Raw genomic sequence first — 27,530 nt, 5'->3', positions numbered from 1 at the left:
TACTTCTTGGTAATAAAATATTAATGCTCTCCTAGGAAAGAGTGGGAAAGTTTTGTACTGTTGTCTAGTCTAGAAGTCTGTGACTGGTCTGTTGTTAACCCAGTCCTGTATACTCGGGATGTTGAACACTTTCTCCTTCAGTGCTCGCAGCGACGGATATCGCTCCAGGGAGTTGTTGCCAAAGATGAGCTCAAAATTCTCCAGGGATACAGCAAATACAAAGTCAGCCCACGTAAGCTGCAAACAAAAATTGATTAATTCTAAATTTGTCTGCATGTGAGGGGAAAGCCTTTGTCTACATATCTATAAACTATAGACTGTGTAAGTAAAAAGTTGAATGAGTCTCAGTGCTCGTGTTTTGGTAATGAACGACCACATAGTGAACAGAGTTTGAAAGCTATGTCCAGAAAATGCATACGGTCATAAGGTTAGATCAAATATAAACCGGAATTTAATTTTTAGGAATTCAGCAAAGAGGTTCAAAGGCAATATATCACTTCTTGAAATAATCTCCCAATTTTGACATTTTTCTCATTGAAGTGGCAGTATTTTGATTCTATCCTTGAAGCAAGGACAGGGGTCATGTTTGTAGCCAGCTACATATGAATTCTGAATGTAGAAAGTAAATAATAATGGCATGCGACATCCAGAGAGGCCTGGTGCAGTTCTCATAGGTGACCTGCACATCTGTGAGGATGGGGCCCTACTTAAGGTGAATTCTAATGCTGAAGACAGCATACACATTCAGCCCCGACCCATTGGAGTTAACCAATGAAGGTTAAAATCCCCAATCCGACCAGAAATCGAACCTGGGACCCCTTGGACCAAAGCCCAGCATGGTAACCATTTAACTAAGGAACCAGATATTGTGGAAAGTGAAGGCGATACCAACATGTGTGATGTTGAGCTACAGATGCCTGTGCATTCCAGTGGGTAGCTAGGTTAACTCACTTGGTTCAAACGAGCTATTCTATGATGGAGTGCAGAAAGAGTGTGTTATATTGTATAGTAGTTTTAATATCACACATTTTACACTCCTAACGTGCAGAGAGTAGCAGCCTCCTCCTGCACTAGAGAGTGACATATGCTGTGTCTGCTCCTGTGCTGAGAGGTTAAATAAATAAAACTTAACAACATGTTCGAGAGAGGTAAACTTTTCTCTCCCCAGTGTGACTGTGACACAGGTCCAGATCATACAGCAAACCAAGGGCCTGTCAGAGGAATCCTAGTGACTACTATGCTGCCGCATAATCATGGACAGAGCGACTAGACTTTCAAATCTAGCGTTGGCTAAAGTTTAACATTATATTGTCACTCAACTACATGATAAATAAATAAATGAATAAATAAATAAATAAATAAATGAAAATCCACAGCCTGTTTCCAGTCATTCGACTAGGTCAGGAATGGAATGAATGGAGCCCCCATGGAATTGTGCCAGCTGTCGAAGCCTGTCACATTCCTCTGGGGCAATGATTAATGACTGACAGATAAAATGAAATGGTATTGGTGAGTGTTGCTGGAATGAAATATGACAGAGAAAATCAGAGTACCTGGACAAAAACCTGTCCTGCCTCTTCTTTGTCCAGCACAAATCTCACATGGAGTGACTGGGATTTGAACCACAGGACCCAGCAGTGAGAGGCTGGCGCATTGCCACCTGAGTCACAGAGGCTCTAAATAAATAAATAAATAAATAAAAGCCTAGAAAGCAGCACTTCATGGTCTTTGGAATAGAATCTTCTTGTCAAGGAGAGGAGCCACTGAACAGAAAGGTGTGCATCATCAAACTGACACTCAGAAGATTACAATGAACTCTGCTGAGTGTAATAACAGACACTTATCCAAAAGTAGGCCTCAAACAAGGGACTTGATTATTTGAAATGTTGACTTAGAGAAGTATACCTGCAAGTTTTGCATTTCCAAGATTTATATAATGAAATACAGTCGAACCTGCCCTAACGGACACCCTTATTCAACGGACACCTCCCTATACGGACAATTTTCCTCGGAACCAATTTTATTTTACATAAGACAATCTCCGTTTAGGACAATTGGCAGTCTTTAGGCCCTTATGAGTAAGAATTTTATCATCTCGTGACCATATTGTTTGTGGCTAAACAATCTAATCTGTTTACATACGATACCAACAATCTAGGTTAGGTGCTGCATTTGGACATTTGATTGGATATATATTGAATTTATATAACAAATCTTACAATATAATTAACTGGATGAAAATACTGCGGTAGAACCTTTATGTTATAGTATAGATTATTTTAATGATCTGCACCTGATTTTCCTCCGTTACATTACCAATGTACAACCTCCGTGATAACATTGTGGGGTACCCTCTATGACGGCTTCGTTGGTTGATTTCTGTACCACTGTCGTTGAACATATGACGATATAAAAGCAGTATTATTATTCTGACACTTCACATCAGCTATTTACCTTTGTGTTAGCAGTGGAGAGAACCATCTGACTCGGTAAGATCTATCATTCAAAAACAGCATTATTACAGATGAGCCAAACACTCCAAAGCATGGTCGATTCTCGGGAAGCATCAAGCACTTCAAGTGCTGTGCCTACATTTATTGAATGCAAGATATGTCACAGAAAGTTTACAAAGAGGGGCATTAACATACACATAGCAAGAGCTCACGAGCAACTATCTCAGGACTCATCATTGCTAGATAGTGAACAGTTGCACGTTAATTTAGGAATTCCTCAGGCATCTCAAACTCTTCATACAAATTTATCAGCTAGACACAGTGCGAATTCTTCAAACCAGGCATGTGATAACATAAATTGTCAGTGTCCACACTGCGGATGTCATTACTCCAGTTCCCGTGGGGTCAAAATACACATCAGCAGAGCTCATCCTGATATTCACCGTCAAATTTTAGTTTCTAGAAATCGACAGAGGGCTGATCCCTCTCAAAATGTCCAAACAATCGTTCAAGAAAGTGACCCTAATGCTAACACGGAAACTAAAGATGTCAACACACTACCGCATGAATTTAAGCAGAAAATGATGCAGTGGCGAAGTAGATTTTTAAACAATTTGACAGACGAGCAATTTGACAATGAGATTAACATTTGGTGTGAGTTCTTGGCCTCTGCGATTGATCTACTTCCTGGCCCCAAACATCCGTCACGGAAATACTACCAGTATAGGAAAAATAAACAAATCACAGACAACCAAAGGAAATATAAACAGACAACCAACCCTGAACGGGCAACAAAACGGGACCGAATAAAACGCCGCGAAAAATACAAATATCAGCTTACCCAGTACCACTTTTACAATCAGCGCAGAAAGGCTATTAGATCTGTTTTAAATTCCAATGCTGAAAACTGTAAAATTCCTTCGGATGAAATATTTCATTATTTCTCTGAAATTCTCGGGCAACCTAATGACATGATTCGACCCGAATACCCATCTCATACAAGTGATATTGATAGGGAACAAATTGACATTTTATTTAATGACACTATAAGCCCAGATGAAATCAGATTTGCTATTAATCATATAGCCGTAGACACATCACCCGGCCCAGACCACGTCCTCGTCAGAGTTATCAAAGAAAGTATTGCAATCGACATAATATCTCACATTGCCACACGTATGTTGAAAACTGGGGTTGTACCTTCTATCTTCAAAAAGGCCAGGACTGTTCTAATTCATAAAGGTGGAGATTCACTCAATATTAAGAACTGGAGACCTATCACAATCTGTTCAGTAATAAGGAGAATAATTGAGCGGGTCCTTGACAGGCGTCTTCGTGAACATGTTGTCTTAAACCCCAATCAACGAGGATTTACCAACTCCTCTGGAACGCATGTCAACACTGCGATACTCGACTCTCTTCTCCGTGAAGCCAAAAATAAACAAGCTAATCTGACTGCTATATTCTTAGATATCCAGAAAGCCTTTGACAACGTTGGTCATGCCCATTTAAATGAGACACTAAAGTCGTTACCAATTCCATCCAAACTTACGAATTTAATCATGAATCTGCAATCAGGAAATGTCACACAAATTCAGACGCAGGGAAGCAAAACAAGACCTCTCTTGATAAGCAGGGGAGTTATGCAAGGTTCTCCTCTGTCGCCAATCCTGTTCAATCTCGCCATCAATCATATTCTGGATGACCTTAGCGAAACGTCGATATCTACCCAATATGGCTTTCAGTTGAGTCCAGATCATGAAGCTCTAACAGTGTTAAGTTTTGCTGATGATGTAGTTATTGTTGGAAAAGATTCTGAGTCAGCTTTAGTACTTGCTCATGCGGCCATACATCAACTACAAGAAATTGGACTTAGCATCAATACTGGAAAATGTAAAGGAATATGCATCAAACATGGTCACCTGTCAGAAGAAAAACTATTCACGGCAGATGAAAAACAGATACCATGTCTGAAGAAAGGAGAATCTATCAAATATTTGGGTGTAAATTTTTCCAATGAAATTACCTTCCAGTCCGTCGAGGTCCTAAATAAGCTCAAAAACACCCTAGAGCTCCTCATTTCTTCACCCCTTTTGCATTCCGATCAAAAATTTGTAATCATAAACACTTCAATCTGTCCCAGTTTGGTATATAAATTTCAGACAGTACCACCACAAAAGATTCCAGTCAAATTTACAAATGACGCCGATATTATGGTTAGGGGGGCATTAAAGGAAATTTTGCAACTTCCCATGGATGTCCCGAATGATATGATATACGCTGAAATGAAATTTAAAGGTCTGGGTTTATTTTGTGTATCATGGGAAATATATCTGCAACATATTAATGCATGCAAAATTTTGAAATCTTCCAATAGTAATTTTCTACATTCAACGAGAAACTTATGTCAAGAAATCAGCACAAGCCTTGCCGTATTAAATGTAGCAGAAACAGAATCTATTCGAGACAAAAGACATGGCTTTGTAGATACAAAGAAAGTCCGACTCGAACTGAGAAGAAGAGCCTTTGACAACTGGAGCAAAAAAGAGCATAAAGGCAAAGGTGTAGTCCTATTTAAACAGTATACTCCAGCGAATACATGGATTCGTGATCATAAAGGATTGTCTTGCAGTGAATGGCGTGATGCAATAAAAATGAACGCCAATGTCTCTGCTGTGCGTACTGTACCTGGCAGATCCCAGGGCAACAGCCTCTGTCGGCGTTGCCACAGAGAGTTCGAAACTCTTTCACACGTCCTGGGAGCCTGTCCACATGGTGAATTACTGCGCACCTCACGCCATAATGTAGTCAGATCAATGATAGCTAACGCTCTTAGAGGACAAGGTTATAATGTCTATGAAGAAGTACACGGTCTCTCCAACAGAGGAAGCAACCGACGCATTGACATTATTGCTTTTAAGCCATCCTGTTCTGAAGGTTTCATCATTGATCCAACAATTAGATTTGAGACCAACGAAAACCAGCCGGGAGAGGTCGATGCAGAAAAAAGAAGAATTTATGAAGAAACGGCGGACTTCTACAAGCAAAAATATAAGCTCTCATCCATTTCTGTAATCGGCTTGATGTTAGGTGCTCGAGGAACAATACCTGCATTTTTTGTCAACTTCTGCAATACCTTTGGGCTAAATAGAGATTTTATCTATAACATCGCCATTACCACACTCAAGAAGTCCATCATGATCTTCAAGAACCATGCTTGCGGACCTCAAATAAATGTTTGACATGCCTCACTCGACTGCCTACATTTAACATCATACGAACACATTATCTATTGTATCCACATCCATTATTGTTGTGAAGGTACTCTTTGTCTTTGGGCAACCTGCAGCTGTTGCAGGAAGATTGTATAATAATAATTGACCTCATTTAAGTGGACACCTCGAACTCCTGACAGCGGACATCGCCATTTGTCTGGTCCACTTGACTTAAGCGGACACTTTACACGTTGCCGGACAATTTATTACACCGGACCACATGTCATCCTTTCTTTTAAAACTGTTCTTCAGACATAACGAAATTCCTTTTGAAAGTTTGTACTATTTCGAGTGCAAGGAGAGAGAAAGTACATCGGAATGCAGTTCTACCTAGTGGTGTATAGGCCTATTCCGAGAATTCTAACTGCCCAGAAATGCTGCCAGAGATTGTTGACTCACAAGTTACCTGGGGATTTTCTTCCCTTCATGCATCATTCTATTCATAACTCAGATTGTCGCTGATAAGGTTGAGCTCATGTAGTCAACATGAGAAGGAAAAGGCAGTACAGACGCTAAATAGTGAGACAGAAATACCGTAGCATTTCAATTGTCTGTTAAACATGAGTAACAAGGGACGATCGTGTTTAGATCTCAAGGCAAGAAGAAATGTAATTATAAAAAGTGACAAGGGACATTCAGTGAGAAAGCTTGCCGAAAAATTCAACTGCAGGAAAACTCAAATAAACACTATTGTGAAGAATAGAACTGAAATTTTGAAGGAGTGGGAGGAATATAGGAATCGAGGAGTGAAAAGAAAGTGGGAGTCAGTTTTTCAGAAGTGAACATTGCGGTATATGAGTGGTTCAAGTGTGCTCCAGCGAAGAAACTTTTGTGTGAGTGGACCAATGTTACAAGAAAAAGCTCGAGAAATCGCAAATAATCTGAAAGTTGAGAATTTTGTAGCTAGCAATGGTTGGTTAGATTGTTTAAGGTGGATGTTCTTTGACGTTAAAATGTTCGATTATTTTTACGAACTTAAACGGACACCTCTCGTAATGGACATTTTTCCTCGGAACCGACGGTGTTCGCAGAAGGGAGGTTCGATTGTAGTTTCTTTCAGTTTGAGATAAGCCTTAACAATAGATAGCAATATGTCATTACATTTCCATAAAAATAGGTACTAGTAGAGTTAGGTAACTTATTCAACTGCTAAGGACCTCAAGAGGAAAGCAACAAGGTCACTTACAGCGTCACCTACAGAGTAGCCATTGTTCTCCGCCACGACTTTCTCAAACTTGCCCATGAAGAATGGGATGGTCTCTCTGAGCAGCATCTGCTTCTTCTCTTCTTTCTTGATGGGGTCAGTCTCCATGCGATACTGGTACAGCACTGCAATGGAATAAACTCTATCGAAATATCAAGCCTCATTTAGTTAACAGTCAAGTTATAAGATTTGTGGGAGCATTTTGTGGTCCTGCAGGATATTGGAAGATGAGGTTCACAGCTTCTAGGGTGTTGATATGATCGCAATCCAGGAGGGCTCAACTAATGGTTTCATTATCAATCCTACCATCAGAATCAAAACCAATCCACTCCAGCATGCAGAAGTATATGAAGAGAAGTGAAATCTACAACTCCACCATCCCATACTATCCAGGTAAATATAAATTAACATCTATTAAGACTATAAGAGCTAGAGTGACAATAATACTTTTGAGGTTTGTTCACTTCTGTAAAATGTTTGATCTGAGACACACTTTGATTAATGAAGTATATAAAAGGTTCCCTAAGAATTCTTACATAGGTAATGTGGAATTCATTAGCATCATGAAATTTAAACTAGGGAGAAAGGAAAAATTGAAGGAACTTACCAAGAAATTGAGTTTAGCATAGAATAGGTTAATATGATGGCAAACAAAATTGGCAGCCATAACAATTTTAGGGAGCAATGGGAAGATATGTATAGATACTTTATGATCGACACAGGTTCCAGAAAGAACATTCTAGGGATCATTAATGAGCAAGGGAAGTGCATATGTGAGGACTTACAGAAGGCAGAAATATTTTGTCAGCAGTGTGTAAAGAGATTTTAATATAAGTATAATGTCAAGATAGAAGAAGGGATTAATACTAGCAAAGTACTGAAATTTACCTATGATAACAAAGATATTTACAAAAAGATACAAAAGTTGAAAGTATGAAAATTAGATTGGTATCTAGTCTGCCTTGGTGAGGATATGCTAAAGGCAATGGGTTGGGACATAGTATCATATGTGATGTATTTATTTGATTGCTGTTTACATGAAGAAACTATACCTTACAAATTTTGTAAATCATCCTGGCTGTGTCTGGATGACAGATACCACAACAGTTGATCTGCTCCTGTTTGTTGAAGGATCTGATGATCCTATCTCCTAGTGGTCAGTCGAAGGCGCCCTGAGCCCAGCTCTGTGTATGTGTGTGTGTGCCTAGGATCTCGGTGCAAGCCTTAAAAAAAATATGGTGTTTTCAAGGTCATCCCTGTCTTCTTTACATTTGTATAGTATTTTAATATCACAGTGTCTCCATCTTTCTGGGACTTTTCCTGAAAGCATATGTTGAACAACATGGTCCATATGAGTAGAAGTACTATGTCAAAAGTGTCTTTCAGGTTTCCGTTGAAGACACTGTTCTGGACTGCTGCTTTCTTGATTTCTGTGGCCTCAATTACGGTTTTGACTTCCTTCTGTCCTTGAAGTGGGAGAGCCATATCAAGATTTTGCTGGTTTAGAATCTTTGAGAAATGTTTTTCTCAGTAAAGTTATTGCAAATTTGGAAGAAGGGCACACAGCTCATTTCTTGAGGGCAATATAAATGTCTGTCAGGACATCTTGAGCTTTGAATGTTGTCTGTTTTTATAACTAGTGTGCTTTCTTTTGTTGGAGCAACGTTTTGTATGTTTTCCTTTTCATTGCATAAATTGCAGAAGTGGAATTCCCAGCCTAGAGTCTCTTGTCTGACCTTGTAACATTCTTTGTCAAACCAAGGCTTTGTGATACTAGGAAAGTTTCTGATTTTTGCTTTTCTGATGAAGTTTAGACTTTATCCACTGCTGGGTCGAATAGTTCTTCACCTATCATTTGTGGTATTATTTCTAAATCTTTTTTCTTTCTCAAGAAAATTCATATTTCCTTGTGGTACATAGCTGCTGGTTTTTCTTTCACATTGGGCCTTGTCCTCCTAGCTTGATTCTAATAGCAACAGGTATGTGTTTTTTCAGAATTGCAACCGGATGTGAAGACATTACCTCTTGACTGTGGATTGTTAGTGTTTCGGTGCCCGATTTAAAACTGATGCACTGTGAGGAAAGTTCCGACCGGCGAGCAGGCAGCAGTGCTGATGTCACTGCTCAGACTGGTCTATAAAGAAGAGACCCAGCAGGAGAAGACAAATCGCCGTCCAGCAGTTTATGACACCGTATTTCAGACTCGTAGGGCTACTCCCTATTTTGAATGTGTTCTGAACAGGTGGAGTGAAGAAAACTGAGAGGTCTCAGCTCAGAACATGCCCATTGGCTACAAGGAATAGCATTCTCTTTCTAAGACTTTGTCTTTACCTGCAGACTACTTTTATACATCTAGAACTAATATTGACAGTAATATTCCCACAGAATACTTTCCTTCAGAAAACCTATACTTATACTACAAAACAGACACTTATCTTTAGTTTTGTGTCCTGGCAATGCAGAATTTTGTAAATACAGTATATATTATTCAATAGAAGTATTTCAAAACAGCAATTTGTGTCCAACTTGTAAAATTATAGAAATTTAATTTGTATCTATCAAACAAAGATTGTTTGTGTTGTGCTTATAACATTTTGTACACAACAGTTAGGTAGTCTCCTTTGAAAGAAAAGAAAAAAAAAAAAAAAGTCACCTCTGTACAAGCCATGAAGGCCCTTGGAGGAGTGGAAGGTAAAGGCTTCCACCATTGTTAACTTCGGCACGTGATAGGGTATAGTGGTTAGCTCTACGCCCTGCCGCCTTTGCCCCCAGGAATTAACTTGGTACTCATTTTTGGTGTACGCTGAGTGAACCTCAGGGCCATATGCACCTCCTGAAGTGGAAATCTCGTTTCTTAAATTTTACGACTTCCTGATGGGGATTCGAACCCACGTCCTTCCGGGTGAACCGAGCACACCTTTACCGCCTCGGCCAGGCAGCTCCTCTCTCCTTTGACAAAGAAGAGATAAATACAGTAGTGCTTTTAACATTTGCTGCCATGTTTCTTCTGCCCTGTTGGTAAGTTCGTAGGCTTCCTCTTGTAAGTAGTCAAGTGTGATATATGCTTTATGATTTGGTTTATCTATTTCGAGAGTTAAGATCACCCCCCTCCCCAACAAGATTCCAAGATTCACATCTTTATCATTATTTGTCATTGTTATTCACTTAACTGCATGTCTGACTGAGTCACCTACTTTTCTAGGGAGGCTGCAGGGACCTATGATGGTGCTTTTCTGTCTTTATTATTAGCATATTTTCTTCTCTGTGGTCTTTCTTTGGTGTCCCTATGCTGTCTTCATAAAAGATACGCCAGCCTTCTTCTTTCATTTGGGGTGGCTGGGGCATGCTTGCTGTCCTGATGTGGTATACCGACATGTCCTGTTGAAAATGCCTCAGTGGCTATGCTTATGTTAAATCAGCACCAGAAATTATCTGGGATTAGACAGTACAGTATTTTCAGGCCTTCTATGTTCCAAGGAAGAATGTCCAAATTTATTCCATTAGTCTTGTAGAATGAATTTACTCCCAGTTTACAAACAATCTCTCCTTGAATGCCATTTATCTGGAGGTATTTGGTTACAGCCTCCAGCTCACTTTCTATGTGTAGCCTTTCTGTATAGATCCATGCTTTTCTTGTGGCTGCCTGTAGTTCCATTGTGTTCCAATCACTATGTTTTCTCTTTCACATCCATTTTAATTTTCCTGTGTTCTTGGTCTTCTTCTCTGATAAGTGGTCCATGTTTCTGTATAGCCCTGATTGTCTTCCTTGTTGTGTTCTTCTGCTGTTTCTTTATTTAATACAAGATAAAGGTTTCTTTCAGCTTTCCTGAGTTAATCTCTTTCACTTGTTTTCTGAATTTCCTGCTGTTTGATCTTGCAGGGGTTGATGAGATGTCATATTGTCGACTGGTACCTACATTCATCGCTTTGAATGGATTGTAGTCTACCTTGATGCTTGTAAAGGGAGGTTTTGTTTAATGATAGTTTGTAGAGTCTTTTATTTGGCTAATTCTTTCCGTAGTGTAACCTCTATCTTCACCTGTATTTTTCTTTCTAGCCCATTTTCCATGAAATCTAAAATTTTCTGGATTTTCTCTTTCAGATCCACTAAGTATTTTTCATTTTTTTTTTTCCTTTCTTTAGTATCTGTAGATGAAGTTTGCACTCATTGCCTAACCAAGTTAATTTGCAAGTTTTTCCTTTTGATTAAACTGAATTTGTCACCAGTCACACCACTGCATTCTGAGTGCCGCCTTTGCATCCTACTGTGTTCTCATTATTTCCAACATGGTTCTGGCAGATCTTGCACAAATAACCTCTGTGGTCACTCTGCCCTCTCTTTGGTACTTGGCATATGTATGTAGTGGTGATGTGCTGCTAATTATCACAGAATTTGTTTAACTCACTAATATAGTTTTATGAATGGTATCAATTTCTCTTCTGCTATCTGCACATAAACAAAGTAATTAAGTTGTTGAAAACATAGCCAGCAGAATGCAGAAGCATGCAAACATGTTTCATGTAAATCAAGTTTATTCAGTGGCAGATGTGAGAGTTCAATGTTGAAATCGAGTTGACCCGACACAGTATTGGTGGACTACTTAGTGCAGATCGAGTAAAGTCAATCACAACAGTGAAATGGTAAAGCTAGGTAGTCAAAACTCAACTGCGCTCTTGGGGAGCTTGTCCAGTAAACAATTATAGTTACCTTATAGACATGATACTGTATAGGCTTTTGGGCTTATGCTGTGTCAAGAAAATAAGGTGAAATTTTTTATGTTTCGATTCTTCTGAGGATGCAGAGCAAACGTAAAGAATTTCACCTTATTTTCTTGACACGGCGTAAGCCCAAAAGCCTATACAGTATAGTTACCTTGTTTGAGGTCGGATAGTGTATCTACGAGCATGTCGCACTGCAGGCTCTCCCACTCGTCCTTCCCAGCTAGTCCATATTGTTTGGCCAGGTAGCGGGCAATGGCATTTGACTGTCCCACAAGCTTCCCGTCGATCTCCAGTGCTGGGACCATTCCAAATGGCATACCTAGACAACATCGAGACATGTGTTATTTATGTTTTATAGAGTCATTAGACCACAGATCTACAGTTGATGTTTGATGTTGTAAATGGCTCACTTCAATATCATAGTGAATGTTCAAGTTTGTAATGTTTTCAGTTTACTCTTGTGTATGCTTCAATGATTGATTAGTCCAACTAAGTTGACTGATACTTTCTTAAAGGCACATGCCTGGTGTGAAAATGGGGAACCATGGAAAACAACCTTCAAGGGCTGCCGACAATGGTGTTTGAACCCACTATCTCCTGAATGTAAGCTCATACCTGCATGCCCCAAACTGCATGGCCAACTTACTCGGTAAAACAGAGTCCACGGGCACACTTGAGTACTAGACATGGGGATTTTTAATGAAAAGTGTCCTCCTTAATCTGACAAACAAAACACAAAATATCATACTAAAGTACCAGTACAAGTTATTTGAATTCAACTCTTGTTATGAAAACTGTCAGCAAACAAACTGTCATACTAATGAATATTGAACATATAACACGACCTAATAGGTTGAAATTTGATTTAAAAAACGGTCCTACTGCTTCATTGAAAGTTACGTGGTTACTATCAAAATAAAAGAAATCATTCTCTAATTTGGAAGCTGTTAGGAGTCTGCTATTTCTATAGTTGAAGTATCTGAAAGGTAAAATTATTCAGTCAATAAAACAAGTTGCCCTTTCAAATGACACTTCATCTAACATCTGGATACTAAGGTATTTGAAACTTTACTAAACAATTTAAGGAAATGTGATTTTTGTCAGTTGTTACATCAATTTGATTTATGTCACACCAACACAGATAGGTCTTACGGCGACGATGGGAGAGCAAAGGGTTAGGAGTAGGAAGGAAGTGTCCATGGCCTTAATTAAGATACATCCCCAGCATTTGCCTGGTGAAAAAATGGAAAACCACGAAAATTATCAGTTGCTCTTGATAAATATACATCCTGATTTCCAAAAGGGTAAATGGCAACTATGGTTCATGTTTGTGGATTACTGTAGTCACGTCCTAGTTCGTGAACCATGGGCAATGGCTGAGTGGCCTAGTAAGTGGTCCTGAGAGTCGGGATACCAGTTGCTATGGAATGGGAGTGGGCATCTCGGACATATTCTGAGTCGTGGCCCTCCTTGTGCTCAGGTGGCTAGGACTATACAATTCACCGGTGGTCCATAACCCGTTAGAGGATAGATCCTCACTTGGACTATGTGCAAGTAGCGTAGCATCCTGCTTCATGAATTTACCGAGCTCAGAACACTTTAAGCAAGCCTCGGACCTATGGGAGTATCGGAGTCCCACTCCCATTTGACAGGCGAGGGACTCCTTGGAAACAACTTGGCGAACGAAATGGAATTCGATGGGGAGCTATCAATATTAATGGGGCTTATGGAAGAAAGAAAGTAAAATTGGCTGAGTCAGCAAAGAGGATGCATTTGGATTGCTAGGAGTAAGTGATATTCGGATAAGGGGAGATAACGAGGAAGAGATAGGAGATTATAAAGTGTACTTGACAGGTGTTAGAAAGGGAAGGGCTGAGTCTGGGGTAGGGCTCCTTATCAGGAATACCACTGCACACAACATAGTTTCTGTTAGGCACGTAAATGAGTGAATGATGTGGGTGGATTTGTCAGTGGGAGGAATTAGGACTAGAATTGTGTCCGTGTATTCACCATGTGAGGGTGCAGATGAGGATGAAGTGGACAAGTTTTATGAAGCATTGAGTGACATCGTGGTCAGGGTCAACAGCAAGGATAGAATAGTGCAAATGGGCGATTTCAATGCGAGAGTTGGGAATAGAACTGAAGGATGCGAAAGGGTGATTGGTAAATGTGGGGAAGATATGGAAGCTAATGGAAATGGGAAGCATTTGCTGGACTTCTGTGCTAGTATGGGTTTAGCTGTTATGAATACATTCTTCAAGCATACGGCTATTCACCGCTACACATGGGAGGCTAGGGGTACCAGATCCATAATAGACTATATCTTAACAGACTTCGAATTTAGGAAATCTGTTAGGAATGTACGAGTTTTCTGCGGATTTTTCGATGATACAGACCACAATCTGATCTGTAGTGAACTAAGTATCTCTAGGCCTAGGGTAGAGAAAGTGAAATCTGTCTGCAAACGAATAAGGGTAGAAAATCTCCACGACGAGGAAATTAGACAGAAGTACACGGATATGATTAGTGAGAAGTTTCAAACAGTAGACAGTAAGCAGGTTCAGGATATAGAAAGTGAATGGGTGGCATACAGGGATGCTGTAGTAGAAATAGCAAGGGAATGCCTAGGAACAACTGTGTGTAAAGATGGGAAAAGGCGAACATCTTGGTGGAATGACGAAGTGATAGCAGCTTGTAAACGTAAAAAGAAGGCTTATCAGAAATGGCTCCAAACAAGGGCCAAGGCAGACAGGGATTTGTACATAGATGAAAGAAACAGAGCGAAACAAATAGTTGTTGAATCCAAAAAGAAGTCATTGGAAGATTTTGGTAACAACCTGGAAAGGCTAGGTCAAGCAGCAGGGAAACCTTTCTGGACAGTAATAAAGAATCTTAGGAAGGGAGGGAAAAAGGAAATGAACAGTGTTTTGAGTAATTCAGGTGAACTCATAATAGATCCCAGGGAATCACTGGAGAGGTGGAAGGAATATTTTGAACATCTTCTCAATGTAAAAGGAAATCATCCTTGTGGTGTTGCGAACAGCCAAGCTCATGAGGAGGAGGAAAATGATGTTGGTGAAATTATGCTAGAGGAAGTGGAAAGGATGGTCAATAAACTCCATGTTATAAAGCAGCAGGAATAGATGAAATTAGACCTGAAATGGTGAAGTATAGTGGGAAGGCAGGGATGAAATGGCTTCACAGAGTAGTAAAATTAGCATGGAGTGTTGGTAAGGTACCTTCAGATTGGACAAAAGCGGTAATTGCACCTATCTATAAGCAAGGGAACAGGAAGGATTGCAACAACTATCGAGGTATCTCATTGATTAGTATACCAGGCAAAGTATTCACTGGCATCTTGGAAGGGAGGGTGCGATCAGTAGTTGAGAGGAAGTTGGATGAAACCCAGTGTGGTTTCAGACCACAGAGAGGCTGTCAGGATCAGATTTTCAGTATGCGCCAGGAATTGAAAAATGCTACGAGAGGAATAGGCAGTTGTGTTTATGTTTCGTAGATCTAGAGAAAGCATACGACAGGGTACCGAGGGAGAAGATGTTCGCTATACTGGGGGACTATGGAATTAAAGGTAGATTATTAAAATCAATCAAAGGTATTTATGTTGACAATTGGGCTTCAGTGAGAATTGATGGTAGAGTGAGTTCTTGGCTCAGGGTACTTACAGGGGTTAGACAAGGCTGTAATCTTTCACCTTTGCTGTTCATAGTTTACATGGATCATCTGCTGAAAGGTATAAAATGGCAGGGAGGGATTCAGTTAGGTGGAAATGTAATAAGCAGTCTGGCCTATGCTAACGACTTGGTCTTAATGGCAGATTGTGCCGAAAGCCTGCAGTGTAATATCTTGGAACTTGAAAATAGGTGCAATGAGTATGGTATGAAAATTAGCCTCTCGAAGACTAAATTGATGTCGGTAGATAAGAAACTCAACAGAATTGGATGTCAGATTGGTGATATAAAGCTAGAACAGGTCGATAATTTCAAGTATTTAGGTTGTGTATTCTCCCAGGATGGTAATATAGTAAGTGAGATTGAATCAAGGTGTCGTAAAGCTAATGCAGTGAGCTCGCAGTTGCGATCAACAGTATTCTGTAAGAAGGAAGTCAGCTCCCAGACGAAACTATCGTTACATCGGTCTGTTTTCAGACCAACTTTGCTTTACGGGAGCGAAAGCTGGGTGGACTCAGGATATCTTATTCATAAGTTAGAAGTAACAGACATGAAAGTAGCAAGAATGATTGCTGGTACAAACAGGTGGGAACAATGGCAGGATGGTACTCGGAATGAGGAGATAAAGGCTAATTTAGGAATGAACTCGATGGATGAAGCTGTACTCATAAACCGGCTTCGGTGGTGGGGTCATGTGAGGCGAATGGAGGAGGATAGGTTACCTAGGAGAATAATGGACTCTGTTATGGAGGGTAAGAGAAGTAGAGGTAGACCAAGACGACGATGGTTAGACTCGGTTTCTAACGATTTAAAGATAAGTGGTATAGAACTAAATGAGGCCACAACACTAGTTGAAAATCGAGGATTGTGGCGACGTTTAATAAATTCACAGAGGCTTGTAAACTGAACGCTGAAAGGCATAACAGTCTATAATGATAATGTATGTATGTATGTAAATGGCAACTGGACCACTTTGCATGGATAAATTTCACCATCATGAAATCTACGATGTCAAAGTCCTAAGTGGGGAAGATTCAGGGTCAGATCACTATGTTGTTAAGATCAAAATAAAATTAACTCCAAGGGTTAAGAAAAGACCTCCAAATAAAAATAGAAATTTTTTTGACCCTACCACCTTAATAAATAATAGGGAGTACCATAGGAAAACAGAAGAATCTGTCAACACCAATACATTAGAAAAACTGACCACCAAACTAAAATCGATAGCAGAAGAGTTAGCTCCAACAAATCCTAGGAATAAACATGAATGTTGGGATGAAGAGTGTGACCAGGCAATTGAGAGAAGACACCAAGCTTGGATAAATCATCAAGCCCAAAAATCAGACAAATCAAATTTAGAACTAATAAAACAAAGAAAGTCAACCCATAAAATCATCAGATAAACCAAATGTAAACATCTTAAAAATACCTTACAAAGGGTAGAAGAGAGTTTAAAAAAAAAACTATCAAGAGATTATAATAAAAACTTTGGCAAATACCTTAAAAAATATGAGCCATCAATATTAATGCTGAGTGGTAAATCAGGAAGGTTAGCCCATAATAATCAAGAAAATGCAGAAATCCTCGCAGAGACATTCAACAAACTTTTAAATTGCAATGACCCACTGGAAACATTGGAAGTAAATACTGACACACCCGTTTTGATCACTCCAGATCTAATAGATCCTACAGCTATAAATGAGGTAGAATTTGCAATTAAGGAAGTAAAAAATAATAAGGCATGTGGTAAAGACCTAGTCTTTGCAGAAATCTGGCAAAATTCAGGGAAACCAGCAATCATAAATTTATTCCAGCATCTAGCCAAAATGTGGATCACAGAGAAAATCCCAGAACACTGGACCTCAGGCATAATCCATCCATTATTCAAAAAAGGAGATAAAACTAATCCAGACAGTTAACTCTTTTGGACTGCACTTACAAAATTTTCTCGCATAATTTACAATAGGATAAAAAGCATTCTGGAACCACAACTTGGAGAATACCAAGGAGGATTTCACCCATACAGAAGTTGCCCAGACCAAATTCTCAGCCTGAAACTAATAATGGAATATTACAAATGCAGAAATAAACAGCTGTTTATTTCATTCATAGGTTTCAAAAAAAGCTTATGATAGTATACACAGAACCACTCTTTTAAAAATCCTCAGATCATGTGGCCTTGATCCTAAATTAACAAAAATTATTGAACTAACTTTAACCAACACAATTTCAAAGGTAAAGTTCAGAGGAGAAATGCCAAATGCTTTTACAATAAATACAGGCCTCAGAAAAGGTGGCAGATTATCCCCACTGCTTTTTAATGTGGCTCTAGATTACATCATGAAAATTTGGCAAAAAGGAAACCCACCTAAAATCAAAATTGGAGCAAAACCCTCAATAAGGACAAACTGCCTAGGGTTTGCAGATGATTTAGCTCTTTTAGCCCTTGACATGGAAGAAGTCTGTGCTCAGATCACCAGTCTCCAGAAAATTGCATTAAACGTAGGATTACAAATATCCTTTGAGAAAACTGAGATCATGCCAATGAAACCCCTTGACATAAACGAAGTCATCATAAATGATCAAAAAATTTAAATTTAAATACCTTGGAGAAATCATTATGCACAACTTAAGTGAGAAAGCACCATGGATAAATAGAATCAACAAAATGAAAAAAGCACAATTTCTAACCTGGTCAACTTATAACAAAAAATGCCTGTCAATAGACACTAAGATCCAACACTACAAAACTGTAACTTTGCCTGAAGCCACTTATGCTTGCAAAACCTTGTTCCAAATTAAAAATGAAAGAAGAACTGATCAGCTCCTCAAAACTGAAAGAAGAATTATTAGAACTTTCATAAATAAAAAGTGCCAGGTTGAAGGAGTGTGGAGAATCCTCCCTAATGAAACTGTCTATTGAGAGATTGACCCATTTACCAGCACGATGAAGAAGAAAAGAATCTCTTATTTCTTTCACCTCTTACGATTACCAGAAAACAGGATTTTATGACAAACTTGTGACGGGAAATCTGGAAAAGAAGACAGGAGGACATTGGATCAAATAAATTCAAGAGGATCACAAAACAGTTCGAATCAAAATTACAGATGCAGAGAACAAAAATAAAATTACCATCCTTCTTAGGAAACACAAATTTTCAACTGAATTGATGCACAGAAGGCCTGTAGAGATTTCAGACGAATTAAGAACACTGACATCAGAATGAATGAAGAAGTACTGGGCAGATAAGAATAAAACAGTACAACCTTCAAAGAAAAAGTGGACATGGAAGACTCAAGTGGTCCAATGTGGCCAATAAAGTTAATAATAATTAAAAAAGTATACAGACATTAATGATGTACTGGTACCCCAGTTGTGATTTTGTTTATTCATTTCAGTGAAAATAGACTATTTTAAAATTCTAAAAAATCTTTATTTCTATGTTACAAAACTCCTATTTCTTGTCACTGAGCCATAGTATAAAAGATGGAAGTGATATTGAAAAGCGTGATTAAGCAGAATGTAATTAAATAACACAATGGGTTCTTAGCGAGTCTGCCTTGTCAATATTTATTGCATACACAAAAACAAAGTTAATCTAATCTACATTATTCGTACATGTTTTGAGAAAAATTAGACTGTTTTCTTTAACTGCGATGATAATAATTTTGTGTGGCTATTTCTAGCCGAGTGCAGCCCTTGTAAGGCAGACCCTCCGATGAGGGTGGGCGGCATCTGCCATGTGTAGGTAACTGCACAGTGTTGTGTGTGGTGTGTGAGTTGCAAGGATGTTGGGGACAGCACAAACACCCAGCCCTCGGGCCACTGGAATTAACCAATGAAGGTTAAAATCCCGACCCGGCCGGGAATCGAGCCCAGGACCCTCTGAACCGAAGGCCAGTACGCTGACCATTCAGCCAATGAGTCAGACAATAAACTCGTGTCCTCATCCCGAGGTGGTGCAGCTCTTTTCAGGCACACCCCCAATGGAGGTGAGCTGCATGGATCATTTCAACCACACACCATCCCTCCTGCCATCCTTAAATTTCTGGCAGTACCAGGAATCAAACCTGGGCCCCCAAGGACGGTAGCTAATAACACTAACCATCACACTATGGAGGCAGACGTCTGCGATCAAAAATCTACAAACATCCAAACATTCCAGGACCCAAAACAAAATTACGAATTGTCAACATATGATGATGTATATCTACAAACTTAGCATTAAAAATACAGTCTCATTAATACCAGTATTAATATTTTCTGGAGATAATTCCCCAAGTTGCTGAACTGTCCTTTCTTGAAAATTAAGATAAGAGAAAAACACCAAAGAGTTTGAAGTTGTAATGTGTAATACAGGGGTGGTGCATGGTATTGTTGCAGTGCTGCACAACTCCCAATAATTTTATATTTCATTTGTCATCTTTTCTTCTCACTTTTTAGTTTAATTAACCCAATATACAGTATATTCTAAAATATGTTAAAATCCACCATCTTTTGTTGTTCACTGTACTAATGCTTTGTAATGGACCAATAAACGCAGCCAGCTTCAAATCAAACTCAGGGTGTTTGCTTTCCTACAGCAACTCCCAAGCGGACAGTATGGCACAGTGTTGTTTCAGCAGGGACGTAGCACGCTCATCAGTATCGCTCCTTGGGTATTGCACGAGACCAGCTAGCCTTCTACTGAGAAACAATTCCAAACGTTCCCGTCAGATTGCACCACTCTGCAGAGATATGTCATTCTTGCTTTCTCTGCTCTCGCAATGGTAAATTCTTTTCCATACCATGATACCTACAATGCTAGAAATATCTATAAGATCCTCTTTTTCTCTCTCAAGTATATTTGGTGTTAACATTATCGGGGGATTATATATCAATAAGTTATTATTAATTAATGTACCTTTTCTATATGTAATTAATATTATATAAATGTGTATATATATATATATATAACTATTGTAACTGACCAAATTTTCTTACTAAAAACTATTAACTATCTCAAAAATAATCTTAAATAAAGGCTTTATTCAAAAAATTTTAAATTTCAGAAATTTTCAAAATTGTTACTAATCTTTATCAACTAAATCCATTTTAATTACTTTTTTACAAACCTCAAAATCTCCAAAAATTCTTGGTTACCAAAAATGCAAAAAATTGCGCACTTTTCAAAAAAAATTCCAAAAAAGAAAGTACCCCTCCTTAAATAGCTATTTTAACACCAATAACTACTTTGCACCAATTCTTACTATTCATACGTTAAAGTTTTAGTAATGAAGTGCCTGATAAAAAGGATTACTGTGATAGAGTAAATCATGTAATTATTTACCTTCATTATATCTAATAGATTTAAACTATTTCCTAAAGTATCAAAAACTTTCGTGCTTCATACACCTAGATATATTCATAAACTTCAATAAAAAGGTAAGCTAAATATAAGCTAATGGGTTCATACCCCGTAAATAGGATTATCCTCCTTTTTAATCTTCACTACTCCTGCTAAAACTTTATTTACTGCAACTTTAATTTTAGGAACACTCATTGCCACTACATCAACTTCCTGATTGGGGGTTTGAATAGGATTAGAAATCAATCTCCTATCTTTTATCCCCCTAATAACTGACCCAAAAAACCTAATATCAGCAGAAGCCTCCCTAAAATATTTTTTAGTGCAAGCCCTAGCATCCGCTGCACTACTTTTCTCTATTATTTTAATATTTGCATTCTCTAATAACCCCTTTTATATAAACACCGAAATCTTTTCAACCCTAATATGTTCAGCATTGCTACTAAAAATGGGAGCCGCCCCCTTCCATTTTTGGTTTCCAGCAACAATAGAAGGATTAAGATGAAAAAACTGTTTTGTTTTAATAACCTGACAAAAAATCGCCCCTCTAATATTGTTAGCGTATATTATTGAAATAAACATTTTTATTAGAATAATTATTCTATCCTCAGTACTAATTGGCTCCTTGGGGGGATTAAATCATGCTATATCAATAACATTAATAACATTCCACCCCGTACCGGACCACCCACAACATTATCAACATTTTGCATCAATGAAAAACAGTGGGGTAAGAACAACGGTATACTGCATACTTCCTGTATTTTAATTGTCAGGTTTATTTCAGTTTTAATGGAAATGTAGTTCATTACTTAGTGTTTCTTGTTATTTCTGTAAGCTTCTCACATAAAAATGTGGCATTGAAAATTGTTTAAAATGACCATTTGACAAACTCAGAAATGAGTAAAGGAGCGACCATGTCTTATAATATTATCACAAGACACTCGTTTTTATATCAGTCACTATTGATCTGCATTTAGGGCAGTCGGTCAGGTGGCAGATTCCCTCTCTGTTGTTTTCCTAGCTTTTTCTTAAGTGATTGCAAAGAAATTGGAAATTTATTGGACATCTCCCTTGGTAAGTTATCCAATCCCTAACTCCCCTTCCTATAAATGAATGTCCCAATTTGTCCTCTTGAATGCCAACTTTATCTTCATATTGTGATCTTTCCTACTTTTAAAGACACCACTCAAACTTATTCGTCTACTGATGTCATTCCACGCCATCTCTCCACTGACAGCTTGAAACATACCACTTATTACATGTGATATAAAAGTCCTTTGTACGAACAGATCACAATACTTTTGCAAAAGTCAATTCCTCTCACAAGTAAAATTTTTCAAAATTTTCGACCTTTCGACATTTCACCATTCCTATACATAATACGCTCTCCTCCTCCCCCCCTTCCCCCCCCCCCCCCCCTTGCCGCTAGCAGCTTCCCTTCAAACACAACAAGCAGGTCCATAGCCACGCCCTTGCGAGCACAACCCCCTTCAGCGGGATCCCACCGCTATAACACGCACAGTAAGAACTCAACAGTTGCCAGCAGCTCTTAAGATCACAACACAACAAGTTACTCTCGCTGCAAGCTAAGAGGTAGTTTGCACATTCTCCATGTAATTTTCATAGTGAGTCCTTTATCCAACACAGTAATTAAAACTGAGAAGACTTTTCCTATTTGTGAAATTCACAACCTGACTTTTAACCCCGTTTATCATCATACCATTGCCTACTGTCCATCTCACAACATTATCAAGGTCATTTTGCAGTTGCTCACAATCTTGTAACTTATTTATTACTCTGTACAGAATAACATCATCAGCAAAAGGCCTTTTCTTTGATTCCACTTCTTTACACATATCATTGATATATATAAGAAATCATAGAGGTCCAATAATACTGCCTTGAGGAATTCCCCTCTTAATCATTACAGGGACAGATAAAGCTTTGCCTACTCTAATTCTCTGAGTTCTTTTTTTTCTAGAAACATGCCTACCCATTCAGTCACTCTTTTGTCAAGTCCAATTGCACTCATTTTTGCCAGTAGTCTCCTATGATCTACCCTATCAAATGCCTTAGATAGGTCAATTGCGATACAGTCCATTTGACCTCCTGAATCCAGGACATCTGCTATCATCATCATCATCGGTTTGCCCTTCCAGCGAGCCGGGTAGGGTGTTTGAAAACGAGCGTCTTCCAAAGTTGCCTATTCAAAAACATTTCGTTGTCCAAGACAGATTCCCAATTCCATCCTCTTCTCTCCACGTCTTCCCTCAGTTGGTCCATCCATCTTCTTCTTGGTCTGCTATATCTTGCTGAAATCTTACAAGATGAGCTTCAGTGGAATAACCTTTCCAAAACCCAAATTGCCTTCTATCAAACCAGTTAATAATTTTGCAAACATGTCTAATATAATCAGAAAGAACGCTTTCCTAAAGCTTACATGCAATGCATGTCAAACTGACTGGCCTGTAATTTTCAACTTTATGTCTATCACCCTTTCCTTTCTACACAGGGACTACTATAGCAACTCTCCATTAATTTGGTATAGCTCCTTCATGCAAACAATAATCAAATAAGTACCGGTACTTCAGATATGGTACTATATCCCAACCCATCGTCTTTAGTATATCCCCCGAAACCTTATCAATTCCAGCTGCTTTCCTAGTTTTCAACTTTTGTATCTGACTGTAAATGTCATTGTTGTCATAGGTAAATTTTAATATTTCTTTAGTATTAGTCACCTCTGACAACTCATCTAGTTCCACATCTCATCTAGCGCTAGCCGTACACTCAAAAGATTTTGCTGCGTGTAGTAACAGACGCAATAAATAGAAACCCATTTCTTTTCCTAGGACTTCACCACAGTATTTGCTTTATATAGAGTAAAACTGAATGAAATACCTACAAATTCTGTATTTCTAGTATTTATGTAATCATATACCGTATTTTATTTCAGTTTGAGATAAGTATAAAAACTCTTTTAGCTCACACTTTTCCAGAAAAAATGATATAGAGAGAGTTATGGAAGTAGTCACAGTTATTGGATTTACCAGTGTCAATACAATCATAAAACAACCTCATATGAACAGATAATTCTGCAATGTTACATTTTGTGATTGATTGATTGATTGATTGATTGATTGATTGATTGATTGATTGATTGATTGATTGATTGATTGATTCATTCATTCATTCATTCATTCATTCATTCCTTTATTTATTTATTTATTTATTTATTTATTTATTTATTTATTTATTTATGACAAAAGGTCCCATGAGCCTCTGGCTCGTGATAGGGACAGTACAGTACATACTTTTCTTAAGGCGAGACAATAATAATTACATTTCATATACAATAGCTTTTCAGTAAAGTGACAAGTACATTTTTGGATAACTAAGACACAGTTTTTTTTTAACATGTTAACATCATAGTTTTTCAGAAGTAGGCTATATTTAGATATTGCATGGCTGTAAGATATTATAGTATTATTGTATTAATTGTATTAATTAAAGGAAGTTATATAGAGATTATATTAAGATAACTGTATAAGAGTAATCTTCCTTCAGTTTTTTCTTAAAAACATATAACCGATTTAGAATTATTTATAACAGGAGGCAACACATTATATTCCCTAAACATAGATGATTCTATGCCTTTTACTCCATACTTTCCTGAATTAGAGTGAGAGGGATATATCCTTAATGATCCTCTAGTTTCATATCTATGAATTTCACTAAAATGAGAGAAGTTAATGTAGAGTGGATTAATTTCCTGTGTAGACTGATGATGAAAATGCAATTTGTTTATGGAATGGTAGAATATTTGACTCTGAAAAAACTTCATGTGACGGTTTGAGGAAGGGGAATCCATACATGATTTTGATGGCTCTTTTTTTTTTGTAGGATTTTCATAATCTTTCCTACATCTTCCCCAAATGAAGCTTATGTACCAGTATGTTAGATGTGGGTAGATCATTTGCACAATATATATACACTCAATTGTTGAAGAGAGAAATTACTGTATCTTAATCTGAGCATTATTCCTATCAAAGGGGTAATTTTGCTGATTACATAATCAATAGGGCTTTTCCAGGAAAGTGTTGAGTCTAATATTATACCGAGATACTTAGCTGACTCTCTCTATTAGTTGGTCCTTTAGGGTAACAGTGCCAGCCATTGTGATCGTATGGGCAGTTTTATGAGAGATTTATGAGAGAGTCATATTTATGAAAATTTTTTGAGATAAAGCCCAGTCCGGTAACTTGTTCAAGTCACAATTTATATCTTCCATAATTTGTGTTTCACTTAGTCCTTTATAAGTTATTAAGATATCATTGGCAAATAATTTACACTTTGTCTTTAGTGTTAAAGATTGTATGTCATTAATATAAATAAAAAATAGAATAGGACTAGTACTGAACCCTGTGGAACTCCAATTTTTCGTTTGTTGCTTAGAACTTTTAGTGTCATTAATATTCACATATTATGTTCGGTTTTATGAATAATTTTGGAACCATGTGTGCTAAGCCCCTAATTCCTGGTATTTTTAACTTGTTCAGGAGTATTTTGTGGTCAACCAGGTCAAATGCTTTTTTAAGACCTATGAGTAGCCCTGCTGCTAATTTATTTTCATCTAAGGTTCTTGAACATCTATTACTGAATCAAATATGGGATTATCAGCTCCTCTATTTGGGAGAAACCCATATTGATTATTGGAAAAGTAATTAGTTTTACACAGAAAATTCACCAATCTAATTTTTACTACCATTTCTATGAGTTTTCGAATGGCAGATAATATACTAATTGGCCTGTAATTAGATGGATCTGTATTATCTTCTAATTTAAAGATAGGTAAAATTCTGGCACATTTGAGTAATTGGGGTATTTTTCCACTGAGAATTGAACGGTTAATAATTTCCACAATATATGGCACTAAACTTTTAACACAGGTTTTTAACATGACGTTGGTGATTATATCTTCTGTTAAATTATTTTTATTTTTTAGAGAAGTGATAATTTTGAGCACTTCACATTTATCAATTGGAGACATGAAAATACTATTTGTTTGACTTTCAGCTGTTGTGCTGCCATGAAATTGCTCATCTCCAGGAAGACCTTTTCTTATATTTTCAGCTATGTTAACATATAGTTCATTTAGATTATTGCTGTAATGCTGACATCATTTACCACCAGATGGTTGATTTCATGTTTATGTCCAAGATTCCTATTTAACACTTCACTGACTACTACATACTATGTTTCTTTTTGGTTTTTGCAATTCTGTAATCTGTGTTCATAATACCTTTTTTGTAACTCTCTTTTTAATTTGGTTATTTTATTACTGATTCTTTTGTATTCTTCAATTACTTCTGCAGAGGTTTTCTTTAATTTAGTTTTTGAAAACAGTGAGTCTTTGACATGAATAAGTATTAGTAATTCTTGGGTACCGTAACCCAAGGTTTTAGGGGAATGTCTTTGGGTTTCTTTCTTTTTATTGAAATTAAGCTGTTTGCAGTTCCCGTGCTAATATACTTGATAAATTTATTATAATAAGTGTTTATGTCCATTTCCTCACAGTTACCGTAAATTTATTTTGTAGGATATACTGATTTAATTTGTTGTCATTTACAAATTGCTTGCCACTATCTTTGGTTATTGGTACTTCTGGAACTGATTTTTCACTAGAAATTTCACATACCAGTAGGTAGTGATCACTTAAGTTATTTGTTATATTGAATACGGTACATGACATTTTTTACTACTGTTTGTGACCAGTATGTGATCAATTAATGTGGAGGTTGTTTTCGATACTCTAGTTGGGTATTTGTTATTACATGTTATATAGCCATAAGTTGTAATTTAATTGTCATTCAAAGTTCTGTTTCTGGAGGTTGAGAGTAAATCTATATTTGTATCTCCAAGTATTATTGAATGCCCTGAACTACTATTCAGGATATTTTCTAGATCAAGCATAAAACTTGGCGAGTTACTTTCCTGTGGGTTATAGATGGTAATGATTTCATATCTTAGATTTCCTTTTGTAATCATGACTTGCAGTAAGCTATGAGATTTATTTACTTCCTTTATGACATTGCTTTTCCATTTGTTTACTTACCCTCTTTCCGTTCGCTCCACTGCTCTTTGGTGATCCTTACATCTTCATAATCAATTCCAGCATAAGCAAAGATGAACCTGATATGTTCTGCCTTTCCACGAGCATTGAAGTAAATCAGTTTATAAGATGATGCCATCCCTGAAAAGATAAGATATTGACTCTTAAAGTGCTTACAGTCTCTATGACCAAAAAAATAGCCCCACTTTTCCACCATTTCTCTTACTCAAGCCCATAAATCTTTCCTTTACCATACCAGCTGATTGATCCATACTGAGCAGTGGTGATGACTAGTTTTAAAAGGAAGTACAACTGGGTAACCATCCTTCACATGCTAATTGTGGTTGTGTTGATTATTGTTTTATAAAGAAGTACAATTGGGCAACCATCCTCTATGAACACTAATGGTGGCAGTGGTGATTATTGTTTTAAGAAGAAGTACGACAGGGTAACCATTTATTTATATACTTAGCATATGGCTTTTAGTAACAAGAGTGTCAGAGGAGGCATGTTTGGCTTACCTGATGCAAGTGACGTCCATGGGCAAGCTGCTGGCATATAACCTACTCCTATTGAATAACATCAAGGGGTCTGCTCAAGGCTTAAATGTCTCCATCCAACAGACGATTCACCATCAATAGCGCCATATGCCCTTGCTCCATATGAACACTGAGGAGAAGTTTGGAATTAAATCCAGGCTTTTGGCATGCAATCTTGTGAGTAGAAA

General features: G+C 37.8%; 1 protein-coding gene across 1 annotated transcript; it reads right to left on the bottom strand.

Annotated features, from left to right (window-relative positions):
* Positions 1 to 69: 69 nt before the first annotated feature.
* On the bottom strand, positions 70 to 26,942 carry LOC136879157 (glutathione S-transferase-like). The gene is made up of 4 exons (XM_067152915.2): positions 26,807 to 26,942; positions 11,806 to 11,973; positions 6,915 to 7,057; positions 70 to 237 (listed from the first exon to the last, which is right to left on the bottom strand). Exons 1-4 carry the CDS (start codon positions 26,940 to 26,942, stop codon positions 70 to 72), a joined length of 615 nt encoding a protein of 204 aa, XP_067009016.2.
* Positions 26,943 to 27,530: the final 588 nt, after the last annotated feature.

Source organism: Anabrus simplex, chromosome 8 (genome assembly GCF_040414725.1).
Source record: "Anabrus simplex isolate iqAnaSimp1 chromosome 8, ASM4041472v1, whole genome shotgun sequence".
Taxonomy (NCBI): domain Eukaryota; kingdom Metazoa; phylum Arthropoda; class Insecta; order Orthoptera; family Tettigoniidae; genus Anabrus; species Anabrus simplex.
Note: the sequence above shows the minus strand (reverse complement) of the source record. Positions and strands in the feature narration are given on the sequence as shown.